At 33.5% G+C, this 25,415-nt stretch overlaps 3 protein-coding genes and 1 pseudogene across 3 annotated transcripts; 1 reads left to right on the top strand and 3 right to left on the bottom strand.

Moving 5' to 3' along the window:
• Positions 1-5,199, bottom strand: LOC147923568 (DNA topoisomerase 2-like). The gene is made up of 8 exons (XM_087496485.1): positions 5,167-5,199; positions 5,045-5,057; positions 4,659-4,726; positions 2,116-2,186; positions 1,639-1,690; positions 557-907; positions 182-471; positions 1-94 (listed from the first exon to the last, which is right to left on the bottom strand). Exons 1-8 carry the CDS (start codon positions 5,197-5,199, stop codon positions 1-3), a joined length of 972 nt encoding a protein of 323 aa, XP_087352611.1.
• Positions 5,200-14,023: 8,824 nt separating this feature from the next.
• LOC104759408 (F-box/kelch-repeat protein At5g51250 pseudogene) lies at positions 14,024-15,508 on the top strand (annotated as a pseudogene).
• Positions 15,509-16,085: 577 nt separating this feature from the next.
• Positions 16,086-17,265, bottom strand: LOC147923567 (uncharacterized). The gene is made up of 5 exons (XM_087496484.1): positions 17,137-17,265; positions 16,776-17,040; positions 16,473-16,566; positions 16,245-16,387; positions 16,086-16,174 (listed from the first exon to the last, which is right to left on the bottom strand). Exons 1-5 carry the CDS (start codon positions 17,263-17,265, stop codon positions 16,086-16,088), a joined length of 720 nt encoding a protein of 239 aa, XP_087352610.1.
• Positions 17,266-18,336: 1,071 nt separating this feature from the next.
• Positions 18,337-21,074, bottom strand: LOC147923566 (uncharacterized). Its single transcript, XM_087496483.1, has 5 exons — positions 20,867-21,074; positions 20,229-20,769; positions 19,929-20,137; positions 19,223-19,341; positions 18,337-19,155 (listed from the first exon to the last, which is right to left on the bottom strand). The coding sequence occupies exons 1-5, from the start codon at positions 21,072-21,074 to the stop codon at positions 18,337-18,339; spliced, it is 1,896 nt and encodes a 631-aa protein (XP_087352609.1).
• Between the last annotated feature and the right edge of the window lie 4,341 nt (positions 21,075-25,415).

Genomic DNA, 25,415 nt, shown 5'->3' with positions numbered 1-25,415 from the left:
CTAATGTATCAATACAAGTATTTGATCATACTCAAACTTGTCCTTACTTAAGCTCACAAATATCTCCCATGTGCTATTTATGTTCAAAGTCATCCTAATCACAGCAAACTCAGAATATCAAAACCATAAATGTTGTAATTAATCCATACAAAGTAATTGATGAAAGATGATAAGAAAAAACCTTGGCAGAGGATCCTTCCTTGATCTATTGGCGCCAAGGTATATATCAACATAATCCTTGAATGAGTTTATGTTAAGAAGCCTCTCATTAAGTGTGACTTTTACACTACCTCCCAAACAAACAGCCATTTCCACAACCCGTTTTTCCATGAGCAAAATTGTATCACGACCAATTTTAGTGATGTTAAACAACTTCAGGTCAGGTTCGAAAGTAACTTGTGTCCATTTATTAGTGGATTGACATGGGGTCACAATGGGAGTAGACGATATTGCCATGTTTTCTTTGAAGACCTGAACACGACCAGATAGTACTTTAATATTCTAGTAGAGATACTAAATCAGATGAATCATATAATCCAAAAGGTTTGGTTAGTACCTGCTTGAATTTATTCTTCCCATCAGCAGTTTCGATGGTGAATTTAGCGGAGAATATGTTGGTGAGCTTGGCGCCATATCCGATTCTGCCACCAGTGGTATTGTCATCGAAGTGACTACTGGTCAAGTGATGACCAAAAACCACCTGAGGGATATAAACATTTTTCTCCACATGCTTCACGACGGGAACTCCGTTTCCGTTGTTACGGACACTGATGCTTTTCTTGACAGCATCGATCTTCACTGTGATAGAATCCATGGAGGGATCTCTACGTTTATTGTTGGCCGCATTTAATAGTATCTCATCAAAGATCTTGCAACGGCCAGGGACATAAGTCGGTAAACCATCTTTCTGTTTTCAAATACCCATAGCGGCTGGTTGTGCTCCTTAATCGATCCTATGTAAGCGTCTGGACGGAGCAATATGTGCTCATGCAGCGACTTCTCCTCATACTTCTCAGGATACATCTCTTCCACCGTAGGGGTTTTTGTGAATCACTCTTACTCTTAAAGCCTCTCTTTTTCTTAGTTAAGTCTCTCTTTGTGTTTCTCTTTTCTATATCTTCTCTGATCAAAACTGTAACACAAGAACCCTATTTATATTGTTATGATTCCAAACAAAAATAGCAATTGCTAGTTCGTATTGTGACATTTTACTTCTTTTCTTGTTTGACTTTTCTTTATAACTTCCTTTTTCCTTAATTTCCATTGTTATAGTTTTCTATTGGTTGAAGTTTTTTTATAAATGACATAATATTTATTGTTTATTAATCTTTATTCTTTTACTCAAAAACTTTTATAGGACAAGAAATACCATTTAAATATCTATACCATCATAATAAATCATATTTTAAGTTTAATTACACATTTTATCTTAATGCATAGCACCAAATATTTTATATCTGAAACAACCTGAACTGTATTTTTTTAATATCCTAATATCTAGTGATCACATACTCACTAGCAACCTACCCCCAATCAATAACAACAGCGGATAACAAATAAGCAACTCCAATAACAATTAAAAAAAATAACATAATATCAATTCCAACAACAATCGAGAACATAAAATAAATCATAAACCAGTAATCTTAGCATTCGTTCTAGACCACTCACTAAGTTCCACTCTAGCATCCTAAAAAAAAACACAGAGCAAACAACCAAGCCTATAGAACATCCTCCTCTTCATAGCCTTGATTCCACGATCATACTTTCCCTTTACCTGCGCCACAACACAAAAGAGAGGCGTAAGTATTACCAAAAATACTTAGTGAGATAATTCTTCCATCTACTGAGCTATACACACAAGTAATAAGATCTCTCATGCCATAATCAACAAACAATAAAACAAACCAGGCAAACGCACAAAGAGACACGACAACTGGTGTCGACCGACACCTGCTGGACATTCCCGAATCCCTAACGGTGTCGACCGACACCTCCACATGGTGACGACCGACACTCGCCAAGTCCCCGAGTCGTCCTTGCGTTGGTGTCGACCGACACCATGATGGTGTTGATCGACACCGATGCCGAGTATCGATTTCTTTCAAACAGAACCTCCAAATCTCGCCTCCAAGCTTCTCCTTTTCGTCCCACACGATTCCAGGAACAAATTCAAGTCTCATGAGCTACGAAAAACTCACAAACAACCAAAAGAAACAACCACACAACACACAAAGTCACAGAAACAAAGATTTTAGCTTAGATAAGTCATTGTCATGCACTCACCTTTGCGAAAACAATGAGATCTCACCAACAAACGACGAAACCATACCACCACAAGCTTCCCACCACGTTCCCAGCCTTGGATCCACACTCTCTAGAAAGAAACTCACTTTACAGAGACAGAGAATCCACCAAAACCTCAAGAACTCTCACAAAGACTTTGTTCTCTCTTCTTTCTCTCTATGATGTGAAAAAGCGGCTAAAAGAAGTGGAAGACGTCGAGTTCTCCTTTTAATACTCGAGTCTAGGGTTCTCCTAACCAACCACGTGAACCGGAGGATTAAAATCGAAGCCGATTAACCCAACCGCAAATGGTGTCGACCGACACCACAAGCAGTATCGATCGACACTACTATCAAAAATCCAATTTTTTGGTTCACTGGTGTTACAATATCAAACATAATTAATACTTCATATCAAATCAATATCTTAGTAAGAACTGAAAATACAAATAAAAATTAACAAAATATAATTCGCAAAAAAACTGAATCAACATTATTTAGGATAAATTTGTTATGTTGTTATCTCATAAGTACTAATTTTATCTCATGTCTTAATCAATTTTAAATGATTGAAATTTATAAAGTAAAAACATATATAAAGATATAGAGACATTCTCATCAAATAACTGAAGATTCATTCCTACAAATTATAATTTATTTCGAATTATCTTACATTTTGACATATGCATTACAAAAATACATGTGTTGAAATTATAATATCAAACATTAAAAAATTATTAATATTCTTAAATGATTTTTTTAAAATGATACATATTAATATTTTAATTTTTTAAAATCTAAAATAAATTTCATCGTTAGACATTCAGTTTAGTAATCACATTTATCTATTTCATCCTAAAACCATAATTCACTTAATCATGGATTAGAGTTAAAATTTTAATAACTAAAATAATATGAGCATCATATGGGATAATATGTATATTGGTTAGTATTTAAAATTTAACAATAAAATAGTCAGTAAAAAAAATCAGTTAACATCCACAAAATTTTGAAAATCCAAAAATATCTTAAATATAATTAGCTATCTTACTACCTCTATAATTTTTGTTTTGACACATGACAATATCTAATCAGTATATTTGACATTTATCATGATCTTGTTAATGAGTAACTTTGACATCAAATTTTATATAATAAGATACTTATTTGATCTCCAAATTATAAAAATATTCATAACGATAATATTATAGAATAATGTAAGAAGGTTCACGTAAACATATATATACTCGTCCTTTCCTTGTTAATCCAACTTCTAGTCAGAAAAAATTGTTTTAAAAAGATGTATTTTTAAGTTATCTATGCATTAATTTAGTTACTTATGATTAATTAGGTAACTAAATACTATTTGTTTAGTTATAAAAATTTGTAAAACCCAAAAAGTGATGCAATTATAATGAACTTTTGATAAATGTAAAAAAATCTAAAAAATTGGATTAATTAGAAAACGATGGAGTAATGTTGTAAAAATTTAAGGTAGCTTCTGTTTCCTGCCCACGAGAAGAAGAAGATGATAATCTTGAATATCTCCTTAATTTTCGATTCCACAAATCTATAAACTTTGGAAAAGAAAGTAATGAACATTTGTATAAAGTTGTATGTTGTAATTAAGCTTAAATACATTGGTTTTTTTTATATAGCATCTATAAGGTTTCAATAAAACATGTCAAAGAAGAAATGAAAAACCTTCCATCCTTGTCGTAGACGTTGGTCCTGCCGAAACGACTATTCTTCACTTATGTCGGAAACAACGGCGAGAAATCCCTTTCCCTACTTAACATACACACAAAATGGCTTTAGAAAAACAATAATAACACTGACACATGCATATCTTAATAGTTTAACATAGATTGTTTCCCTAATCAAACCTAGAAACAAATGAAACCAACCCAACTGATCAAATACTCATTCCCATTCCCTTATGTTTTATTAGTATATTTGATTTTAGCCGTTACCAATTTTAACTTATAGAATGCTTGATCGCATTGCAAAACCAAGAGTAAAGAAATACGAAAAGAGTAGCATTATAAATTCGTACCGGACAAGTTGATGAAGATAGCAACAAAAGCCAGCGTGAGACGCCGTGTCCCGAGCGCTCCAAATTCTTTTGTTTGTTATATACTACTACACAGCGAAATAATTTTGTGTTAAAGTTTAAACATATATAAGAATAAGCAACACATCAAAATCTTGTTCATAATGTTATTACTTCTTACTTTTTGGTCAAATTTTTTACGTACTTATTGTCAAAACGATTATGGAATTGGGCTGGTGGACTTAAACCGGAAATGGGCCTTGCTGTGTTGAGCCCATTAAGAGGTTGGTTTAGAATGAAGTGGTCCACGTCTCTTGTACGAACACAGGACTCTGCATCCTGTCGAGTAGCGGATTACGACAAGCTTCGGCGTGGAGCTCAAGAGAACCTGCTACAGGGTAAAAACGGGAATTAACAGAGGGGACAAGGAGGTTTTAAAGGAAAGGAAAATCAGACAGTAGAGTAAGACAACAAAGAGAGTTACTTTAGTCTAGAGAGCGTTTAAGAGGGTTTTGGGTTTTGGTGAGAGTTCTTCATCATCTTCCTTATTTCTTCTTGAGGGTTTAAGCTTTCTATACGGGTGAGTGATTCTTGGTTGTACTCTGTTCTTTGTTCATAGTGGAACCTCTAGTGAGCGGTCAAGCTCACCGAGACGTACCTTGGCTGGTCTAAGCCTTGGGAACTCGTAAATCCTCTGTCTCTTTACTTCTTGTTGTTACCTGCAAACAACAAACACAACATAGATTAAGTATCAGACCAAGTAAAGAGCTAAACGAAGTTACAACACTTACCTTATTACCTTGGTGTGTTACCTACTTACCTAATTACCTTGGTAGGTTTTTCATAGCTAAACGACGCCATTCCATTTCTGTCGAAGAAGACTTCATGTTTCGAACTTTCGATCCAATAATCAACATGCATTTCCAAACTCAAAAGTATTGATGCCATAAATCCTAAAATAACGGAGATATATACATATATATATATCTTATTATATAAAGTTTGATGTCAAAATTACTAACTAACAAGATCGTGATATGTGTCAATTATATCATTCAGATGTTGACACATGTCAATTTTAAATTTATTAAAATTATAAAAAATAAAAATGTAAAAATTCAAAACCTACCATAAAAAGGTTTTATATAAAAGTAAAATAGAAAAAAAGAAAATCTAATATTGTTAAAATTCGAAATTATAGTAAGATATCATAAAATTCGAAATTATAGTATTATTTACTTATTTTAATTTTAAAATGCTAATTTTACAAGAAAAATATTACTTTTTATATAAGAAAAAAAAATGATTGTGAAAATTAAACAATTAATTACTGTTTCTAAAAAAAAGTAAATACTCACCTTTACACAAAGAAAAATATTGTTGAAAAAAAACATAAAAAAATAGATTGTCTCATATTTTTTTCACTAATCAAATAATTTATTCCAAAAGACTGCTATTGTAATATATAAGATAGGAGTATGTAAGATTAACATATGCGTTTTTGTAACTACACAAATGTTAAAGTGAAAAGACATTTAATATATTCTTTAATGTGTTCATAAAGACAATTTGTTGGTAGTAGTAAAGATTAAAGAGTATACTTTATCATTAAAAATATATTTGTGTGTACAAATACACTTTTAGTGGTGATGTAGATAGTAGATTTGTAAATGGATATACATTAGTGTATTATAGAAAAAAACAACTATTTTCTATAATTAAAAGTTTATATCTCTTTACTTTTATATATTGTTTTTTACTTACGAAAACAACTAAATATATATTCTTTGTTAAATTTAATTTTATATTAATAACTTTGAACTCATCTACATCTATTTTCTTTAACTAAAAGTGTATATATTTACTGTTCTTTTTTTCAATCAAACAATTAAAAGGAAATTTCTCGGTTAGCTGTCCAAACCAGAGGGAAAGGATTTACAATAGAAACTTCAGAGATAAGATAACACGAAGCACGGGCAAGACAATCCGCCTTCGTATTTGACGTACGCGGGATCCAAGAGATAGAGAATAGTGGGAAAGACTCCAGCGAGTTAAACTCATCGAGCAAGTTGGAGAAGGACGGCCAATATTCAGAAAACTGCACCATAGTGAGTAACTAAGCACAATCAGTCTCAAAACGTTGACAAGCGATCCCTTCAACACGTATCCGCTCAATGGCCCACAACAACGTTTTTACCTCCGTATGCAGGGGGAGGGGTTCTGTTTTAGACACTTGGCCCCCAACAACAAGGTTCGCTTCTCACCAACGTAACACCACCAGCCCAATCATGAATACACATTGGTTGCTTTTCAAGAACCATCAATCTGACAACGAGGTGAAGAAACCTGGACATCTGATACGAAGATGGAGCTGACATGACTGCCGTAAAAGAGAGCGCCTATTCCCATGCTAAATTATCGCCCAAAGTCTGAGTAATTATATCATTCGCCTCTATCTCTTAACCTTGATTTTTTTTAATGGGCTTCCAGATTGCCCATAAAATCCATGGTAATTGAAGAAATTGATCAGGCTCACCCTGTTGAGAGGCGTCCCTCTAGAAAAAAAAAAATCCAAATTCGAGTACACCGACTCATATGGTAAACCCTCTAACAAGACCGGAGTCAGAGATAAATCCCAAACTTCACACGAACGAGGACATTCAAAATAAAAACGTGATTAATAATTTCAACCGTAGAGTCCATCTTTTACATCAAATATCACATTAGACACTATTTTAATAACTTTGAACTCATCTACATCTATTTTAAAAGTGTATCTATTTACTGTTTTTTTCAATCAAACAATTAAATGGAAATTTCTTGGTCAGCTGCCCAAACCGGAGGGAAAAGATTTACAAAAGAAACTTCAGAGATAAGAGAACACGAAGCACGGGCAAGACAATCCACCTTCGTATTTGACACATGCGGGATCCAAGAGATGGAGAATAGTGGGAAAGACTCCAGCGAGTTAAACTCATCGAGCAAGTTGGAGAAGCACGGCCAATAATCAGAAGACTGCACCATAGTGAGTAACTCAGCACAATCAGTCTCAAAACGTTGACAAGCGATCCCTTTAACACGTATCCGCTCAATGGCCCACAACAATGTTTTTAACTCCGACTGCAGGGGGAGGGGCTCTGTTTTAGACACTTGGCCCCCAACAACAAGGTTCGCTCCTCACCAACGCAACACCACCAGCCCAATCATGAATGCACATTGGTTGCTTTCCAAGAACCATCAATCTCACAACAAGGTGGAAAAACCTGGACATATGAATGCGAAGATTGAGCTGACATGACTGTCGTAAAAGAGAGGCGTCCCTCCAGAAAACAAAATCCAAATTCGAGTACACCGACTCATATGGTAAACCCTCTGACAAGACCGAAGTCAGAGATAAATCTCAAAGTTCACACGAACGAGGACATTCAAAATTAAAACGTGATTAATAGTTTCAACCTTATAGTCACATCTTTTACATCAAATATCACATTAGACACATCGTGTATCTATTTACTTACTAAAAATATTTACTTTATATTATTTGATAAATTTAATTTTATTTTAAAAATTATAAACCCGCACATCGGGCGGGTCCTAATCTAGTATATATATATATCTAGTAAAACTATTTTCTTAGTTTTTTTTGTCAAAATTTACTTCTTTTTTACTAGTCAACAAAAATTAGTAAATTTACTTAATAAAGTTATTCATAATAATCAGGAAGATACAGCATTGATGAAAATATATTATTAGACTATATTTTCCTTTTGTTTAAGGTGTTAAATTGTAAAAAAAACGAAAATTAGATTAAGAAATTTAAGTTTGTCAACATTTGGGATTCATTTTTTTCCTCGTAAATCTTTGATAAGTTGTTTGTTTTAAAAGCTCTCAGTGCATTAATTACGTGTATTGAAACTATGATTTTGGAGAATTTTATGGTATTTAGGAAATTTAGGGGGGGTGTATTCAAAACATGATTTTGGAAGATTTTGGATTTTGTTTAAAATCACATGTTATTCAACTGAGAATTTTAAAATCTCTTTCTAAATCTCATGTTATTGAAAATGAGATTTTATGAAATCATTCAAAATCACTTAAAATCTTTTGTTATTCAAACAACAATTTTTAAAAATCATATGAAATCAACTGTTATTGAAAACATAATTTTGTATTTTTTAAAAAACCCATAACAATGATTTTGGGAGATTATGAGAGATTTTGGATACTTTTTTACACTAGAAATCCAACTTATAAAATCACACCTATAGTGATGATATTTTAGATATTTGTTTTTTAAAAAAAACCATTGTAGCGGATGTGAAAAAAAAACTTTTCCAAAAAGAGAAAAACTTAAAACGAATAAAACATTAGAAAACTATGAGCCTTTCAATCCATTCACGTAATATTCTTCTCCTTCCTCTTTCTCTTTTTCCCAGAAAGTATAACTGAAATTTTTTTTTCACTTTTTCCTTCTACTCCTCTGACTTTTTCTCTCTCTACTCCCAAGAAACCTTGTTAGTTTTCATTTTTTAGATTCTGTTTTTATTTGTTATATACATAAAAAGTCTCTAGATGTAAGAGATTGGTAATAGAGGAGATGAACTATACGGGATTCTTATGAATCTCATCAAATCCTTTTTTTTTTTCTAAAGTCTTCTAAAATCACGCAGCAAAATTCCTTTGAATCTCATCAAATCACAAAACAAAATTTTTAACAATTCCACCAAACTTTCATTAAATCTCTCAAAATCCTAAATTTTCTAAATCCCATAAAATCTTCTAAAATCATGTTTTGAATACACCCCCCTTAGAATTTTGATAGATTTTAGGGAAGTTGATATGATTTATGCTAAAATTCTTTCAAATCACATCTAAAACCTTGAGATTTTGATTTATGTAATTTTAACTAAACAAATCCTCTCAAATCCCTAAGAATCCCTAAAAGTTATTAAAATCCAACTCCACAAACTATTTTGAATAACAGTGGATTTTAAAGTAGATTTTTAAATCATCAGTTCAATAACAGTGGATTTCAGGAAACTTTTTAAAATCCTTGATTGAATAACATATGATTTATAAATTTTATACAAATCACTTAAAATATCAAGTTAAATACACCCCCTAAATCATATACTTCGAGGATCTCAAAAATCGCTGAAGCTCTAAATCATGTAGCTCTTAGTTTGGCTTCAGCTGGTAGAGAGTTAGCTTGAACCTGTTGTTCATGTGACGTTCATCTTTTAGAATACAAATTCATGTACATTTCGACGAAGTCCAATACCTTGCTTAGAATACCAATACATTTCGACAAGGGAGAAGTTCATCCCAGACTGTAGATACAGAGGTAGCAACAACAATGAAAGTATTGCTTGATAAAGGTTGGTTGGAAAAAACGAGGTATGCGGCGATTAGTTGTACTATAGTTGGAAACGAGGATGTGCAATTGCGATTACTCTTGTGACGGTGTCTGTGGATATAAATATTATATGATATATTTAATCTTAACACACAAGTATTATACTAAATTGAATTTATTTATTGTTGTACATTATATAATGAATAAATTAACATGATAAATACGAATTAATCACATAAATTATAAATTTATTGTGACGTCATATGATTTAACACGGTATATTTATAAACTTATTGATATTGTATATATATATATATATATATATATATTTTGTTATCATGTTAATAAAATAGTAATCATCTAACTTTTTGACACGTCAAGCGCTAACCTCTCCACATTATGTTTTGCATGTAAACAGTTTCCCTACCAATTGGCTCATCTGAGTTAATTTTTTGTTGACAAAAAAAAAATCTTTTAACTCGTAATATTTGTATCTATGTGTTTTATGAACAGTATTTTCAAAATCGAATGAAAACTGATAGTATTTATTTTGTTATTTCGTTAAACAGTTTTTTACACATGTAGAAAAATATTTTGGTCCAAATTATATAAATTGATGAGAGATAACTAATAACACAATAATTATATGTATATTTTTTTTATCGGCAATATATATATATATATATATATATATAAGTTTATATTCAGTAAAGATCAACATACATTGTTCCATGATATTACAAAGTCTAACTTTTCTATCTGAGCATTTCTTGCCAGACCATCAGCTACAACATTTACTGAACGTGGGATCTTTACAAAAGTTATAGTTTCATATGAAAGGGTAATGTTCTCAATGTACTTCAAGTGGGTTGCTAATAAAGACTGATTGCTTTGCTGAAGTTTATGTCTGCCACTGGAGAGATGAGATACTTTTTTTATATAATGTTTCCGCGTCTCCATAAAACATGACATTGTCATAACCCAGCCTGCTGACATAAAGAACTGCCAATTTTTAAGCCTCAACCTCTACTTCAAGAGGTGTACTCATAGGACTGATGGAAGCTATGCCTCGGAGAATAAATTGTGCGTTTCTGTTATACAAGACCCAAGCAATCCCTGCACAGTCATTTGGAGAACTCCATGACCCATCAACAAAGCAACAATAATCTTTGGCTTTTTGTATAATGGAATTGGTGGATGTAGTTGCTGTCAAAGACTGATGCTCCTTGTGTCCCAGAGATTGTTGCTTCTGTGGAACTTCTTTGCTAGCTATAGAGCTTTCTTTCCATTGCTGAAAATCAAATACAACCTTGTTTATAGTATCAGGAATGGACCACATTTTATTGTTGAAAATCATATCATTTCGCATCTTCCAGAAACGCCAACTAATGATACAAAAATAGATCTATGTTCTGATCAACAAAGTTGGAGGAGAAAGATGAACCTTTACCCTGAGATTGTGTTGTAAGGTCCCAATTCTCCTTGCTTAGCCTACAGTGGAAAAGAAGATGATTTATATTTTCTGGTGCTTCACCACATCTCTGACACGTATCATCTATCAACATTTTCCTCTTCTTCAAGTTTTCTGCAGTTGACAACGCATTATGAAGACATCTCCACCGGAAATGTTTAATTTTCTAGGGCATATTATATGTCCAGATCTTTGCAAAGGGTTTGACAGAAAAGGTATTGTGCGGAAGAGTAATATTAGTAGAATTTTATGAGAGAGCTTACGCTGAAGATGATACCCTGATTTGACTGAGTAAAGCCCATTCTTAGTATAGATCCAGGTGATTGTATCATCTGCTCCTGTTATAGATGGCCGAATCTTTTGAATATGTGGAATGTCATCATGATGAATGATGCTATGGAGCAGAGTTTCATTCCAACTACCCTGAGATAACAGATCACTAACTTTCAAATGAGGAGAAATATGGCCTCCAGGTCCTGTAGGTGGTCTTGGTGGGTTGAGAGGAAGCCACTGATCATGACATACTTTAATTTGTTCACCATTACCTACTATATGTTTAAGACCTTGAGAGATAAGTTTAGTACCTTGGGAAATAATTTTTCAAGCATAGCTGGAGTTCGATTTGCATGTTGAGGCGTGAAGGCTTTTCTTTGGATAATATTTTACTTTAAAAACTCGTGCCATGAGAGACGTTGGTTGTTACAGGATCCTCCAACTTTGTTTAGCAAGAAGAGATAAATTGAAATCCTTAAGATATCTGATTGCCAATCCGCCAATATTTTTTTGATCAGTGATTTTACTCCATACTATCCAAGGGATTTTGTGCTTATCCTTAGTGTTAGACCACCATAATTGTCTCATAGCTTTTGTGATCTTATTGATTTGTTTTGAGGGTAGAAGAAAGCAGGACATACTGTAAATGGGATTGCTGTAATTGCTGATTTTAGAAGCACCCCTTTGCCTGCAGGAGACAGAAGTTTAGTATACCAACTATCTATTTTTTTATCAATCCTTTGAGCCAGATATGAGAAAGCATTTGCTTTATTCCTACCAATAAACTCAGGTACACCCAGGTATCTGCCAAAACTTTCAGTTTTGTGTATTTTCAGAATCCTACTAATTTTTTTTTTCTCTGAGTCAATACTTTTACCGAAAGTAATAGCAGGTTTTTGAAAATTAACACTCTCACTTGGGGCTTTCTCATATTATTGTAGGATATTGAGGATAGTTGTACATTCATCTACCGAGGCTTTGCAGAACATAAGGGAATCATTTGCAAACAGTAAATGAGATATTGCAGGACCATTTCTGCTTGCTTTAACCCCATGTAGCCTTTTCATTTGAATATTATCTTGAATTAGAGCTGACAAAGCTTCAGTAATAGATAGATCTATGGTGAAATAGGATCAACTTGACGTATACCATGCTGAGGCTTGATTTGGCCAACTGGTTGTCCATTGATAATCACCGAGTATGAAACAGTTGTGATGCACTTCATGATCCAATTACACCATACTTTAAAGAAATCCATCTGCTTCATAAACTGCTTCAACAAAAGACCATTCAACCTTATCAAAAGCTTTGCTAATGTCCAGTTTGGCAGCAATAAAAGGTTGAACAAGCTTTTTCGTATGGAGAGAATGAATATGTTCATAGCAATGAGAATGTTGTTTGTAATCTTCCTCCCTGGAATAAAAGCTGATTGGTTTACAGAAATGATGTCATTTAACCAATGTTTGAATCTATATGCTAACGCCCTTTGATATAATTTTATAGGCTAAGGCTTATAAGTCTACAGTCTTTTACTTCACTAGACTATCCCATTTTTGGTATCAAGCATATGTGTATTATTCATTTTCGAATCCAGATTGCAGTCTTCAAATAATAATCGTGGACTAATGGTCTTGATAAAATCCTGAATTAAAACCATCTGATTTTGGAGCTTTTTCTCTTGCCACAGTGTGAACAGCTTGGTATAGCTCTTCTTCTTCTGTGATAGGTTAGTAAGAACTTTATCCATTCCATCAGAGACCCGAGGTTTGACGTGCCTCACCACCGAATACTTAATTTTTTAAATACTTAATTAAAAATTCAATTTTAAATGCCGAGGGAAAAAAAAAATTGAGTAAAAGAAAAACAAAAGCCTTCCACAAGAACCAGTCACCACCACCATGATCTGAGTCACCTCCGCACAGCCGTCTTCAATCTCCGACAGTCACAAACTCAACGACATTGTTTTGTGAAAAAAATCAGAAGCTCAGTAAAAAAAAGATATTAAACGGGCTACCCATTTATATTTCATCAAACTGGGTCTCGAGAGACTCGTCTCTCTTCTCCAACAAGTTCTCGCAGAAACCCTAGCCATCTCCGTTGAGGTGACTGTTCCTATTCTCTGTTTGTTGCTTTCTGTAAATTTAAATTCGTTATTCAGTTTTGATTAACCCCTGGATTTTCTAATTAGGTTTAAATATGTTTTTAGGGTGAAGAAGTGAAATTAGGAGGAACTTGATTCATCATTCTCGGAGGACTCTCTTCTGGTGAGTCGTTTTTTTTTTTTTTTTTTTTTTTTTTTTTTTTTTTTAAATTGTTCTGTCGCCGTTTTCGGGTCTGATGGCGACGCTTTGGTCTTATTATTATGTCCAACTTCTTCTTCAATCCGAGTATTTTTATTTTGCCGATGCATCTCTCTCTGTTTTTATTGTGTGTTAGGGTTTGTAAGATTCTTCACCTACTGTGACATATTGAATTATTGGTCTGAATTGGGATTTAGGATTGGGGTCAGAATTGATTGAATCTGCTGCATTTGGTTGCTACGTCTTTAATTTGTATTTTTTGTTTTTGTTTTGCTAGTTGGAGAACAAAGTGTACGAAAGTACATAGGTTGATCAACGGCGACGATGAAAACTGCTAAGACGAAGAAACCTACTCTGCCGTCCACGGCAAAGAAGAGGAAGGCTTCAACTGCTACGACAAAGAAGAAGAAGCAGTCGACGTCCGCAGCAAAGAAGAGGAAGACAACCCTTACTACTGCTACTACTACTACTAATAATAAGAAGAAGCAGCCTACGCTGACACCACCACAGTCAACAACGACGCAGGAATCTAGCCCCTTTGCGTCACTTCCCTATGATTTGCTATTGAACTGCCTCGCCCAGGTCCCAAGGTTGTACTATCTGACTCTCTCCCTCGTCTCCAAGAGCTTTCGATCTCTCCTTGCTTCATCTGATCTTTACAAGGCCCGGTCACGCTTGGGCCGCACCGAGACTTGTCTCTATGTGTGCTTCGAGGGCCCTCTTGGTTCTCTTCCTGGTTCTCGCTGGTTCACCCTATGTCGGAAACCAGATGCAGTGCTAACCAGTAAGAAGACGAGGTTGTCAAGTGGGTATGTTTTGGCTAAAGTCCCATTTCCCCAAGATCCGGATGAACGAGTCCCAGTTTTTACGGGTCTCGTGGCTGTTGGTTCTAATATCTACAGCATTGGCCCAGAGAGATCCTTAGCCTATGAGTTCTCCCCTACCCCCATCTATGTACTGGATTGCTGGTCTCACACATGGCACGAGGCTCCTTGCTTGCATATGAACCTTAAGGAATTATCCGCTAGCGTACTTGATCAAAAGATTTATGTAGCTGGATGCTCCAAGTATGGCTATTTGAATTCATCCGTCGAGGTGTTCTACACAACAACACAGACTTGGGATCCTAAGCCAATCCCTTGCAGCGAGACATTTCAAAGCTGTTACTACAGAACTCGATGTCTTGACGGGAAGTTCCACGTTGTGGGTGACAATGAGGTGATTGCTTACAATTCCAAGGAAGGTAGATGGGACCGAGTTGGAAAAGATATTGGTTGGCATATGGATACAGATTCTTATTGCGAGATAGACAATGTTTTGTACTCTGCTTTTAACGGAAAGATCATTTGGTATGACACTGAGGTAAGCAGGTGGAGAGTGTTGAAGGGTTTGGTAGGACTACCTGTCTTCCCTTTTGATTATAAAGGGATTAGATTGGCTGATTATGGTGGAAAGATGGTGGTTTTGTGGCACGAGAGGTATCCTCATGGGGACTCTTTGAAGAAGACGATTTGGTGTGCGGAGATTACGCTTGAAAAGCGTAAATGTGGTGAAATTTGGGGGGAAGTTGAGTGGGTTGATCATCTGCTTACTATCCCTGCATTTGAGATACTGAAGGTTCTTGCTGCCACTGTTTGATGAATGCTTCAACAATGTGTCTTCTTCTTCTTTTTTGGTAATATTACATTGTCAGCAAAAAATTGTGTAATGTGTTCTTTACAAGAATTTGTTTTATGGAAGCATTGTTCTTCTCATAACTGGTACTAGGGAGGTACCCGCGTGGTATTAAGATTTTAATAATAATTGTTTTGTTATTTTATGATATGTTATTTTTCTAAACTAATTTTTTAAAACTTTATAATATTTTATTGGATTATAAATACATTTTTGTATTTGCATATATAGTAAAAGACTTATTTAACTAAAGAAAAATAATTTTCTAAATGTGAATTACTAATTGAGTCTTTTAAATAAACTTGTAAACTATAGTAAACAGCTATTGGGATTCAATAAGTAATAACAAATTTTGTAAGAGCGTAAGCAATTTCCAAAAGTTCGATATTATAATGTATTATCTAAATTACAAAATAAAGTTTAGAGTAACGGAAAGTTGGATTTGAGTAGCGGTTAATACAAAAACTAAAATATAGAGTCCTTCAAATAGAAGAAAAAGAGACAGCCAACATCCCATTCTTTACATTTGAGTTACTGAGCTTTAACCTTGTTGGTTCATCACATGTTTTATATAATAACGCCCAGCAAATTCAGTCCTGCAAATATATAAATTGTTTTAAGAAATTTGACTTTAACATCATACAGAACTTGATTTCATAAAAATAATTACATCTTACATAGCCTGATGATGCTCCAGTCCTTCGTACTCTGGTTTTATGAAGATCTTCGAAGAGTTTAAGGTATTTTCAAGACATGGTGAACCTATAGGACATTTAGAATTTTAGGTAATTTTATTGATTACCTTATGATAATTAAAACTTACGTTACATACCTTCATGTTCTCCAACCCTCATAAACCGCATTACACAGAATACAGGTTCGGATTTGTATATGAGATGGCACCCGCTTGATTGCCATATGGTCCTGAATTCAGTAGCGTAGTTGTCTTTGAGACGACACTTCACAGTGTCACACCTACATGTTTATCAACTCAATTAAAATGTTGACAGAAACTAATTTGAATTGTAACAATCATAAAGGGAAATTAAATATCTAGTACCTGCCATTCAACAATGTGAGAACAACTTCATTAATATCAATGATACTCCCAGGCCGTCTTCTATCTTCAACATCCATTATACACACACAAACATCTAATTTGGGAAAATAGAGAATATAGGTTTTCAAAGTGTTGCTAATCTATTATTGGTAAAGTGTTATTATTCCTTTTTTATGTGAAGAACCAATACACAAAGTTTCATAAATCCTAAAATTAAGAATCTACTTTTCAAACACAAAGATACCAATTAACTATATAGACGGATTGTTTCAAACTAATATAATCAATTTAAGAAATACTTACCGAAAGTTATGGAATGATATATTCTTCCATGTTTTATGTCATCCAAATCCTCGAACCTAAAGTAATTCTTAGGACTCAATGATTCGAGCAGCGTCATTGTGGTTTGACCCGTAAATTTAATCTGATAGGGGTGATGAGTATTCCTATCCTCCAGGATTGGATAGATCACTTTGAAATTTCTAATATTGTACCACTCACCATCGTATATATATTTCGGGAGGTTAGCGAGTGTATCGTTCAAATAAGGAGCTTCAATAGTGTCACCCTTCACAGTTTAACAAAAAATTTGTAAGAAGTCTTTTATAAAACAACTGTTAGAACTCAAAATTTAAGTAAATATCATTCAGATAATGACTCTAACCTTTTGATCCACAAGAAGCAGAACTCGTTTTTTGAAGAACTCTGTGACTGTCCAAGAGTGTAAGACCTTGACATTGATACACCAATTAGTTCTTTCTCGAACCAGATCAGCAATATAATCGAATTTCATGATTCCCTCAAATTAGGTTTTTCTTGATTCTTCAATGTTAACGAAAACAAAAAGGGGATTTTTGATTTGTAAGAATACAAAGAGTCACGACTAAACGTTGCGTCTCAATCTTTTTAGTTTCTCGCTTTAGTCTGATTATTTTAAATTATAATATTATATAAATAAACACAGTTTTAATATAAGGTTCATCACATTTTTTATGTAGAAAATATAATTTATGTTAACGTGTTTAAGATGTTTATACGTACTCAATTTTCAAAAATTAACACTTGGATATTAATATGTTTTTCCGTACTCATTTTAAAAAACTTAACACTTGTATATTGATATTTTAAAAGGTAATATCATTAAGGTGAAAAAAACTGAGAATCAGATGACAATATTATGGAATGGAACGTTATAGTAGATATTAGATGCTTAAAAGAAAATCATATATTTTCAAAAACTTCTTTGAAAACTACATTAAGGGTTTTGTTCTGACATTTCCCTTCTTCATCTGTAATCAAAATCTTCAATCCTTTTCTGCTTGTAACTCTGGAAAATGCAACGTATAGTTGTCCATGTGTAAATACGGGCTTGGGTAGATACAATCCAACATGTTCCAACGTCTGTCCTTGGCTTTTGTTTATAGTGATCGCAAGTGCAAGAGCAACAGGAAACTGACGACGCCTCATACGAAAGGGAAACTTTGCATCCGGTGGCGACACAAACATCCTAGGGATAAGAACTTTGTCGTTGACGTTTCTTTTACCTGTTACAATCCTTGCTTCAATAACATGATTCACCATTTGTGTGACAATCAATCTCGTACCATTGCAAAAACCTCCCTTAGGATCAATATTCCTAAGCAACATGATAGGTGCTCCCTTTTTTAGCGTCAGAACATGGTTAGGTAATCCAGAAACGTGAATACTGTTTAAGAATTCCTGAGTGTAGATCATATCGTCGTATGCACTTGTATCGGAAGTCTCGATGCTGTCTGAACTCAAATACTGTCTTTCTTCCCCTGGATATAATAAAATTCTAATAAGTAACTGTTTATATTGAATTTTGTTTGCAAAAAAAATATTTTTAAAAAAGTTGCACTCTTAATTTACCTGGAAGTTGAGAGAGCATATATTGATTTATTTTATCGACATCATCATTTCTTGGACTAAGAATAGCTCTTTCGCAAAAAAATTTTGCATCGGTCCTTGTTGCAAATGATGGACCGTATATCTGTTTAACAATTGCTTCTATAGGATTATCACATGCAACAATCAATAAATCCTCGGGTATTTCTATTTCTACCTCACCATTGTTAGGCTCGTTGATCTTGCCATCCCCAATATCGAGTAGCCATTTTGAAAATGTGGAGAGAGCATCTGCATCTTGACTATTTTTCGCCTTGCGAAGCCTCATGTTTTGTGTAAGCCGAAGTACTTTACAACTATCCCAAAGCAATGATGAGTTTATAGAGGCTAAAACAGTTCCAACTCTCCCAGCCTCTGGCACAACCGGTAAAATTTGTCTAAAATCACCCCCTAAAACAAAAACTTTACCTCCAAAAATCCGATCAGACTTCATAATATCTCGCATACTCCTATCCAAGGTTTCGAAACAATATTTGTTCATCATTGGAGCCTCATCCCATATAATGAGCTTTGCTTCTCTAATTAACTCGGCAACATGTGATTTACCATCTATCGAACATATTGTAAATTCGTCCACATGGATGGGTATACCAAATCTAGAATGAGCTGTCCTACCACCTTCCATAAGTAAAGCAGCTATACCACTCGATGCAACATTAAGAACAATATCACCCCTAGATCGAATATCAGCGCCAAGAATACTCCACAAGAATGTTTTTCCGGTACCACCAAATCCATGAACAAAAAACATACCTCCCTTGTTACAATTCACAGCTTCAATAATTTCTCATTATTAGAAGCCTATTCTCATTATTATCCATCACAGATTGGTCTGGTTTAGGCATATTCACAATAGTTGACAGAGAGCTTCCGTTGGACCGCATAATTCTTTCAATCTCAGCTAAGCATAAGTTTGTTATCTGTTCCTGACTTAACATTAGACCTGCATTAGGGATAATTTTTTTTAGTTGACATATTTATGATCAGAATAATAATCGCATACGTTAGTGTAGATCAGTAAATTTTAGAAATACTATACTATTATATTTATTTATATTTTTTAAACTAAATACTTACTGTGGTTATTCGTACGGTTCCTTTGCAAATACAAAATATCTTCGCACAATATGTCTTTTGTAGCGAGCCAGAGATCGAGAGGCACCGAAACACTTTTCGAAAGCAATAGTATGACAAACAACTTCCTTAGAAACGGCCCAAAACACCACACACTTGCCTCTTTTATAGCTAGAATATATTCTTTGTCGTCATCCAATAATCCCAATGCAAAGCATGCATCTTTAAATTCTTTATACAGTTTACCTTTTACCGTTTTTAAAAAATCAAAACTTGTGGCACCTGGAACTGTATTAAGTAAAACTCTCAAGTAGTACGCTGGGCCTATCGAAGGTGGTACATATGTAATTCTACCTATTGCAAAACTTTTTCTTCTTTCAGATCTTCGTTGCCAGATTTTTTTACTATTAATCCACACAAACATATTTGGAAATTCAGCATAAGTGAGACTTCTACCTTCCGGATGTTTTTTATTGCATTCCATCCAGGCCAACAGTTTAGATCTTCTTGCTGAACGCTTCATTACATCTGCAATAGGATCATCTTCATTGTAAACTACCAATTCCTGTCCAGGAAGATGAAACGGAAGTTTCTCAACGGGAGTAGTACGATAGCAAATCGGAAAAGCCAATATTCGCCAAGCTGCTTCACATGCGGAGACATATCTAATAAAGAATAATAGTATTAATAAATATTAAATTATTAGGGTTTACACATATTTTCAATTAAACATATGTGTTAAATAAATAGGCATACCTGCAGTTATAGTATTTCTTGATTTCATTCTGATCGTCTTCGTCTCCTACGTTAGCTCTAATATAATCTGGCCCTTTGGTAATGTACTTGAAAAGATATTTCACTGAACATGACTGATTACACCACTCAACATTAATATGAGCACGATAACGGATAGACAATTCCCGGTTATACGGAATAACAAAACTGTTATCACAATCAAAACCTTTTTTATGCACGAATCTCCCATTTTTCCTACGTTTGTATATTGGATAACCAGCATCATCGACGACAGTATTTTCTATGAATGGTTTTGGAAAAAATTTAGTGCACGTACCATTTCTCATGCAAACACTTCCTCTGTTATGAATACCACAAGGTCCATGAATCATAACATCAGAGACAACTTCATATAAGTACTTGTCCAGTTCTTTGTCAGGAATCTCAGCGCTTATGAATTTATCAATGTCTTCTGGTGTACGCATTTTATAGTCTCGATGCAAGAATAAAATAATGTGTGCATGAGGAAGTCCTCTCTTCTGGAATTCTATTGTATACATAGCTGCACACACACACACACCAGAAAGCCATTGTTAATAATTTTGGGTTTTAATACTAAAACGTATATAAAGTCGATTGATTAATAATATGAAACATACCAGAGTTTATAACACCAAAAGTTTTTTCTTTAGTCACTTGTTCTATTAGTCTATCAAGCTTCATCTTAAAGACCCGGCAGCAAATATCTGGTCTATCTTCTTGCTTAAGATTATGCCTTGTTAGATATCGAACAACTTCAGGCCATCTGGGATTGCAAGTAATTGTTATGAAAATATCGGGTAAACCATAGAACTTGCAAGTAGCCATCGCGTCTAAATAATGTTGCATCATATAACGTTTTCCACCTGTAAACGATGAAGGAATGTAGATCCTTTTAACCGTGTTCTGCAAGATCTTCGTTTCCTTGATTAACCGCTTCAACTATCTTATCGATTCTTTTCGTCCGTAGTTTGCTCTGGTTCATGGAAATATATTTCTCAGTCTGTTGGATTCTATAGTTGTGAACGCATCTACCAAAAATTGCTGATATAATTTTCCCGACATCACAATCGCTGAAGATTCTTGATATCTCTCAAATATACGGAAAGCATAAAATTCTCTCATCGAAACTGTTTTCCTTTTTCGTCCAGCCGTATCTACAAAACCAATGTCAATACCTAACCTGTAACCATCCTCTCCATATGGAAACAATAATGGATATTGAAGTGGCAAGTAAGCTGGATGGAGTTCACTAATTCTCTGGAGGCCGCCGGAACGACTTTCTATAACAATGTCGCGCTTAAATACTCCAGTACTGAAATCACCTGGTATTAATCCAGCTACCTCATTGCATGTAGGTAGATTATGAGTCCTTGCATCAGCAGTCCTTTCTGCAGGAATTCTTAACCTCAAATTTGTCACGGTATTTGTTAAATCAAATCTTTCTCGAGCCGACCTAAACGCCTGTACACGCGGATTGTGATTATCAAGCATCCTTTTTAGAAGTTCTACAGTTGTTTGTCTTATTTTCTCGGTAGATCCAGATGTTCTTGCAAGGGCAAATAAAATTTCAAAACATTAGCAACACACATCAATATAATCTTATATTTATAAGCTATGAAACTGACCCGAATGCGTTTATCCTATTAGGTACTTCATTCTCTACGTCATGTATATAAAGTTGTAAGAATGTCAGTTTTTCTCCAGGTTCAGGTAAAATATCTCCGATACGGTGATAGTTTTCTCCACACATCTGGAACACGTACGGCCCTCTACCATTATTAATAGAATGGTTTATTTTTCCACCTAATGACGTGAAGGAAAACATCATATTGTATGCTCTTATATTTTCACGGAAGTTGTCACTTCTATCATCGCGATTATATAACAACGCCGATAATGTATTCGGTGGAGTTTTCAGCTTGGGAAGTTGGACTCTCCCTTTTTTACAGCACATTGAAAAAATTGGTTTCGCCTTCTTTACTCGCTTGTTTAACCGTTCTCCAAACCATAAATATGCTCCACAATTTTCACATAAATACGAAGGATCTCCTTCATCATAATAACCTGATAACATTAGTAATACAAAATTATTTAACCTGGATATATATATTTTAAATTATTTCAAAAATTAAGATTAGTTTTTAAAAATACCATTTATTTGTAATCCAGATGTTACGGGTGTGAATTCATTTGTTACACTATGGGTAGTACGATACTCAGAATCAGATTCATCATTTGAGCTATCAGAATCACTATCGTTATTTGACTCAGAGTCAGAAACAATAAAACGTGCAAAATCTTCATGCATCAGAGGCAACATCGTAGGAACTACATATTTGAACACAAAAATATGTTTTAATAAAAATATTTAGTATATACTATAACATATGGGTGGAAACGACCTTCATTGCGTTGTCGAACTTTTTTTGATTTAAGAATTTTCATTCTTTTCACCCTTGCATGTTTTGAGATCACTTCTGAAAATAAGTCCATACGTTTGAACATTAATTTAAAATCAAAACCTATTTTGATATACCAGAAACTGAATATTATTTACCTTGTGCATTCACGACATGAATCAGATCTTTCTTTCTCCGTATTGGTAATTTTACAGGTCTCATCGTATGCATACAGTCGAAACGTTCTGCGTTCTTTAGAAATATATAAGATTAGGTCTATAATATTCTTTATTTATATGATAATCAGAAGGTATAATCTTCTCATTACTATAATTTCTGTAAATATTTCCACAAATGGATAATAGTATCACATAATATCAATATCTCAAAAAATCACATAATATCAATATATCAAAAATGTCAAATTAGCATTTATTCAATTATCTTTACATAAATTCACATAATAATAAAATGACATCATATTTTTTTTCCTTATTATTCCGTTCTATAATATTTTTTATTTATATTATGATCAGTAGGTATAATCTTCTAACTACTATAATTTTATTAAATATTTTAACAAACGGATAACAATATCACATAATAATGTCAATACCATAAAAATGAAAGATTAGCATTTATTCAATTATCTAAACATATATTCACATAATAAAAATTAAATCTATGAGAAATTATCACAAAATTTTCGATTTTATTAGATTATGTCGTATCTATACAAAATGACATTTACTGGAACATGATTAAACCTCATTATCATATTTTAATTTATTAAATGGTATGATTCAGAAGCAACAGCGTCTCGTTTATATTAGTGACTCACAAAATTTTACAGTTTTTATAATTTCAAAATTTATAAATAATAAAAAATCATACTCTTATCAACGCAAAAAATGCCTGTAATTTATTTTTAAAAAAAAATTCCAAATCATATATTGTTTTTAAAATAATCATAACATAATCATAATACTAAGTTTGCTTTTCAATCTTGATCCTCTTCCTAGTAGTCATGCTATGACCTTGTACGACTTCTTCATTGATACCAGACAGCTCCCTCTTTGACGAAAGAGATGTTGATTCCTCCGACGTAAGTTCTAGAATTTGTTCATCTGATTCTAGTTCTTGATAATTATCATTAGCCTTTCTGTAAGTTTCCTACAAAATTTTTAAAGAATAAGCACATAATGGAATTACAAAAATTAATCTAATAATCTTTTAGAATACACTATTAATTTAATATGTTACCTTGACAAACTGGTTGACCATATCTTCTTTTTCCCAAAACTTTTCAACAACATAAGAAGCCTTGTCACTCTTCAAGTTATCAATTGTGACAGAAATTTTAAAGAGTATTGTCTTCCCGATTAGAGCAGAAAGACAAACGGGCATAATGTTTTGATCGTCCTGAGCATTGTTCCAAATTTGCAAGAAAACTGCATGTTACTATAGATTCTTTGAAATTTATATTCTGATAAAAAGTACAATGTTTATCCTGTTAGAACGTACCTCGGCAATTTGAGAAACTAATTCATCAGCCTTTTTACCTACGAATAGTTGGGCTAGACCATAAAAAAAAAGCAGCTTAATCTTTGGAGAATTTCCATACGAAACGTGTAGTATGAGTTTATACCTGAAAATACATAAAAGAATTCAAATGGTAAACATATTCGCATGAATTCAATTATAAATATATTAAGTAACACATACTTGTAATCAACTTCTTTGACATCGTCATCGCAAACACCACAACTATATAGACGTTTTTTCCCCTTGTCAGATTCTAGTGGATATGGTTGAACCTTCTTTCTACATTCTTTGCATGCAATGTAATACCACTTAGGCACTGTCTCAACCGAACAGATCGTTCCAATTGTCACACATGTACGAACCTAAATATACACAATCATGATTAATATTTTGTAATTGTTATTATTTTGAACACTGTATTTAGATTAACAATACCTCTAATGAATATAGGATGTCGTCGATAGTCATCTTTTCATTTTTCATGAAAAACTCCTCATACAAAGTTACCTTTGGCTGTATATTCTCCTCATTGTGAACCAACTCAACAACGCTAGTGTTTGGCATCCTTTTAAAAATGAAAGATAAAAATGAGAATACATTTAGTTATGTATAGGATATAACTGATGATCTCGAAAACTAATTACATTTGTCGGAATTTTTCGACTGCGGGAATTGACGGATTTAAGTGAATATCTGTGGTGTTGAATGCATTTGATACACTGTAATTCCCTGCGAATTAATTTTAAAATTTATTAAGAGAATATGATAATTAAACAAATTATATCAGAGGACAGTAAAGGACTAAATAACATTAACAATACCTTTCCACTCTTTCAAACATGCAAATCTAATCACACACACTACAACCGAGTCTTTGTGTTCTTTTATAGAAGCTTCAAAAGTTCTAGCAAGATCACCCCATATTGTACAACTTAATCGGTCACCACTGTAAAAAATAAAGTTTAGACCCGCTATAAAATATTTGTAATATGCTTTTTTTTCCTTTTTTTTAATAAAACACATACCTTAAATCTTGCAAGTCAAAAGTTATCTTCACATTGTCTTTTCCTTTAGTTTTTATGTTATCAAGAGAACCAACACCAGCAATTTGGCCCACCACATCTAAAAACATAACAATATTAGTTACAAATCAACATCCGAATATATATATATATATATATATATATGTTTTACAACTTACCAAACAATACTTGTTTATCTA

This window comes from Camelina sativa, chromosome 17, assembly GCF_030686135.1.
Source record: "Camelina sativa cultivar CO46 ecotype springtype chromosome 17, ASM3068613v1".
Lineage (NCBI taxonomy): Eukaryota > Viridiplantae > Streptophyta > Magnoliopsida > Brassicales > Brassicaceae > Camelina > Camelina sativa.
This window is presented reverse-complemented; position numbering and strand designations above follow the sequence as displayed.

What these genes read in the sequence shown, in the direction of transcription:
- LOC147923568 (XM_087496485.1), bottom strand. Translation starts at nt 5,199, where the DNA reads ATGGCGTCGTTTAGCTATGAAAAACCTACCAAG. An exon ending in CTTGGAGGCGAGATTTGGAG is followed by an intron (nt 1,691 to 2,115) that starts GTTCTGTTTGAA and finishes GTTTTTTTTTAG; the next exon opens with GATGCTAGAGTGGAACTTAG. An exon ending in AACGAATGCTAAGATTACTG is followed by an intron (nt 908 to 1,638) that starts GTTTATGATTTA and finishes ATTTGAAAACAG; the next exon opens with AAAGATGGTTTACCGACTTA.
- LOC147923567 (XM_087496484.1), bottom strand. Translation starts at nt 17,265, where the DNA reads ATGAAATTCGATTATATTGCTGATCTGGTTCGAGAAAGAACTAATTGG. An exon ending in ATATCATTCCATAACTTTCG is followed by an intron (nt 16,567 to 16,775) that starts GTAAGTATTTCT and finishes TTCCCAAATTAG; the next exon opens with ATGTTTGTGTGTGTATAATG. An exon ending in CTCACATTGTTGAATGGCAG is followed by an intron (nt 16,388 to 16,472) that starts GTACTAGATATT and finishes ATAAACATGTAG; the next exon opens with GTGTGACACTGTGAAGTGTC.
- LOC147923566 (XM_087496483.1), bottom strand. Translation starts at nt 21,074, where the DNA reads ATGGCTACTTGCAAGTTCTATGGTTTACCCGATATTTTCATAACAATT. An exon ending in CAATAAAAAACATCCGGAAG is followed by an intron (nt 19,342 to 19,928) that starts GTAGAAGTCTCA and finishes TCCCTAATGCAG; the next exon opens with GTCTAATGTTAAGTCAGGAA. An exon ending in TGCCTAAACCAGACCAATCT is followed by an intron (nt 19,156 to 19,222) that starts GTGATGGATAAT and finishes AATTGTAACAAG; the next exon opens with GGAGGTATGTTTTTTGTTCA.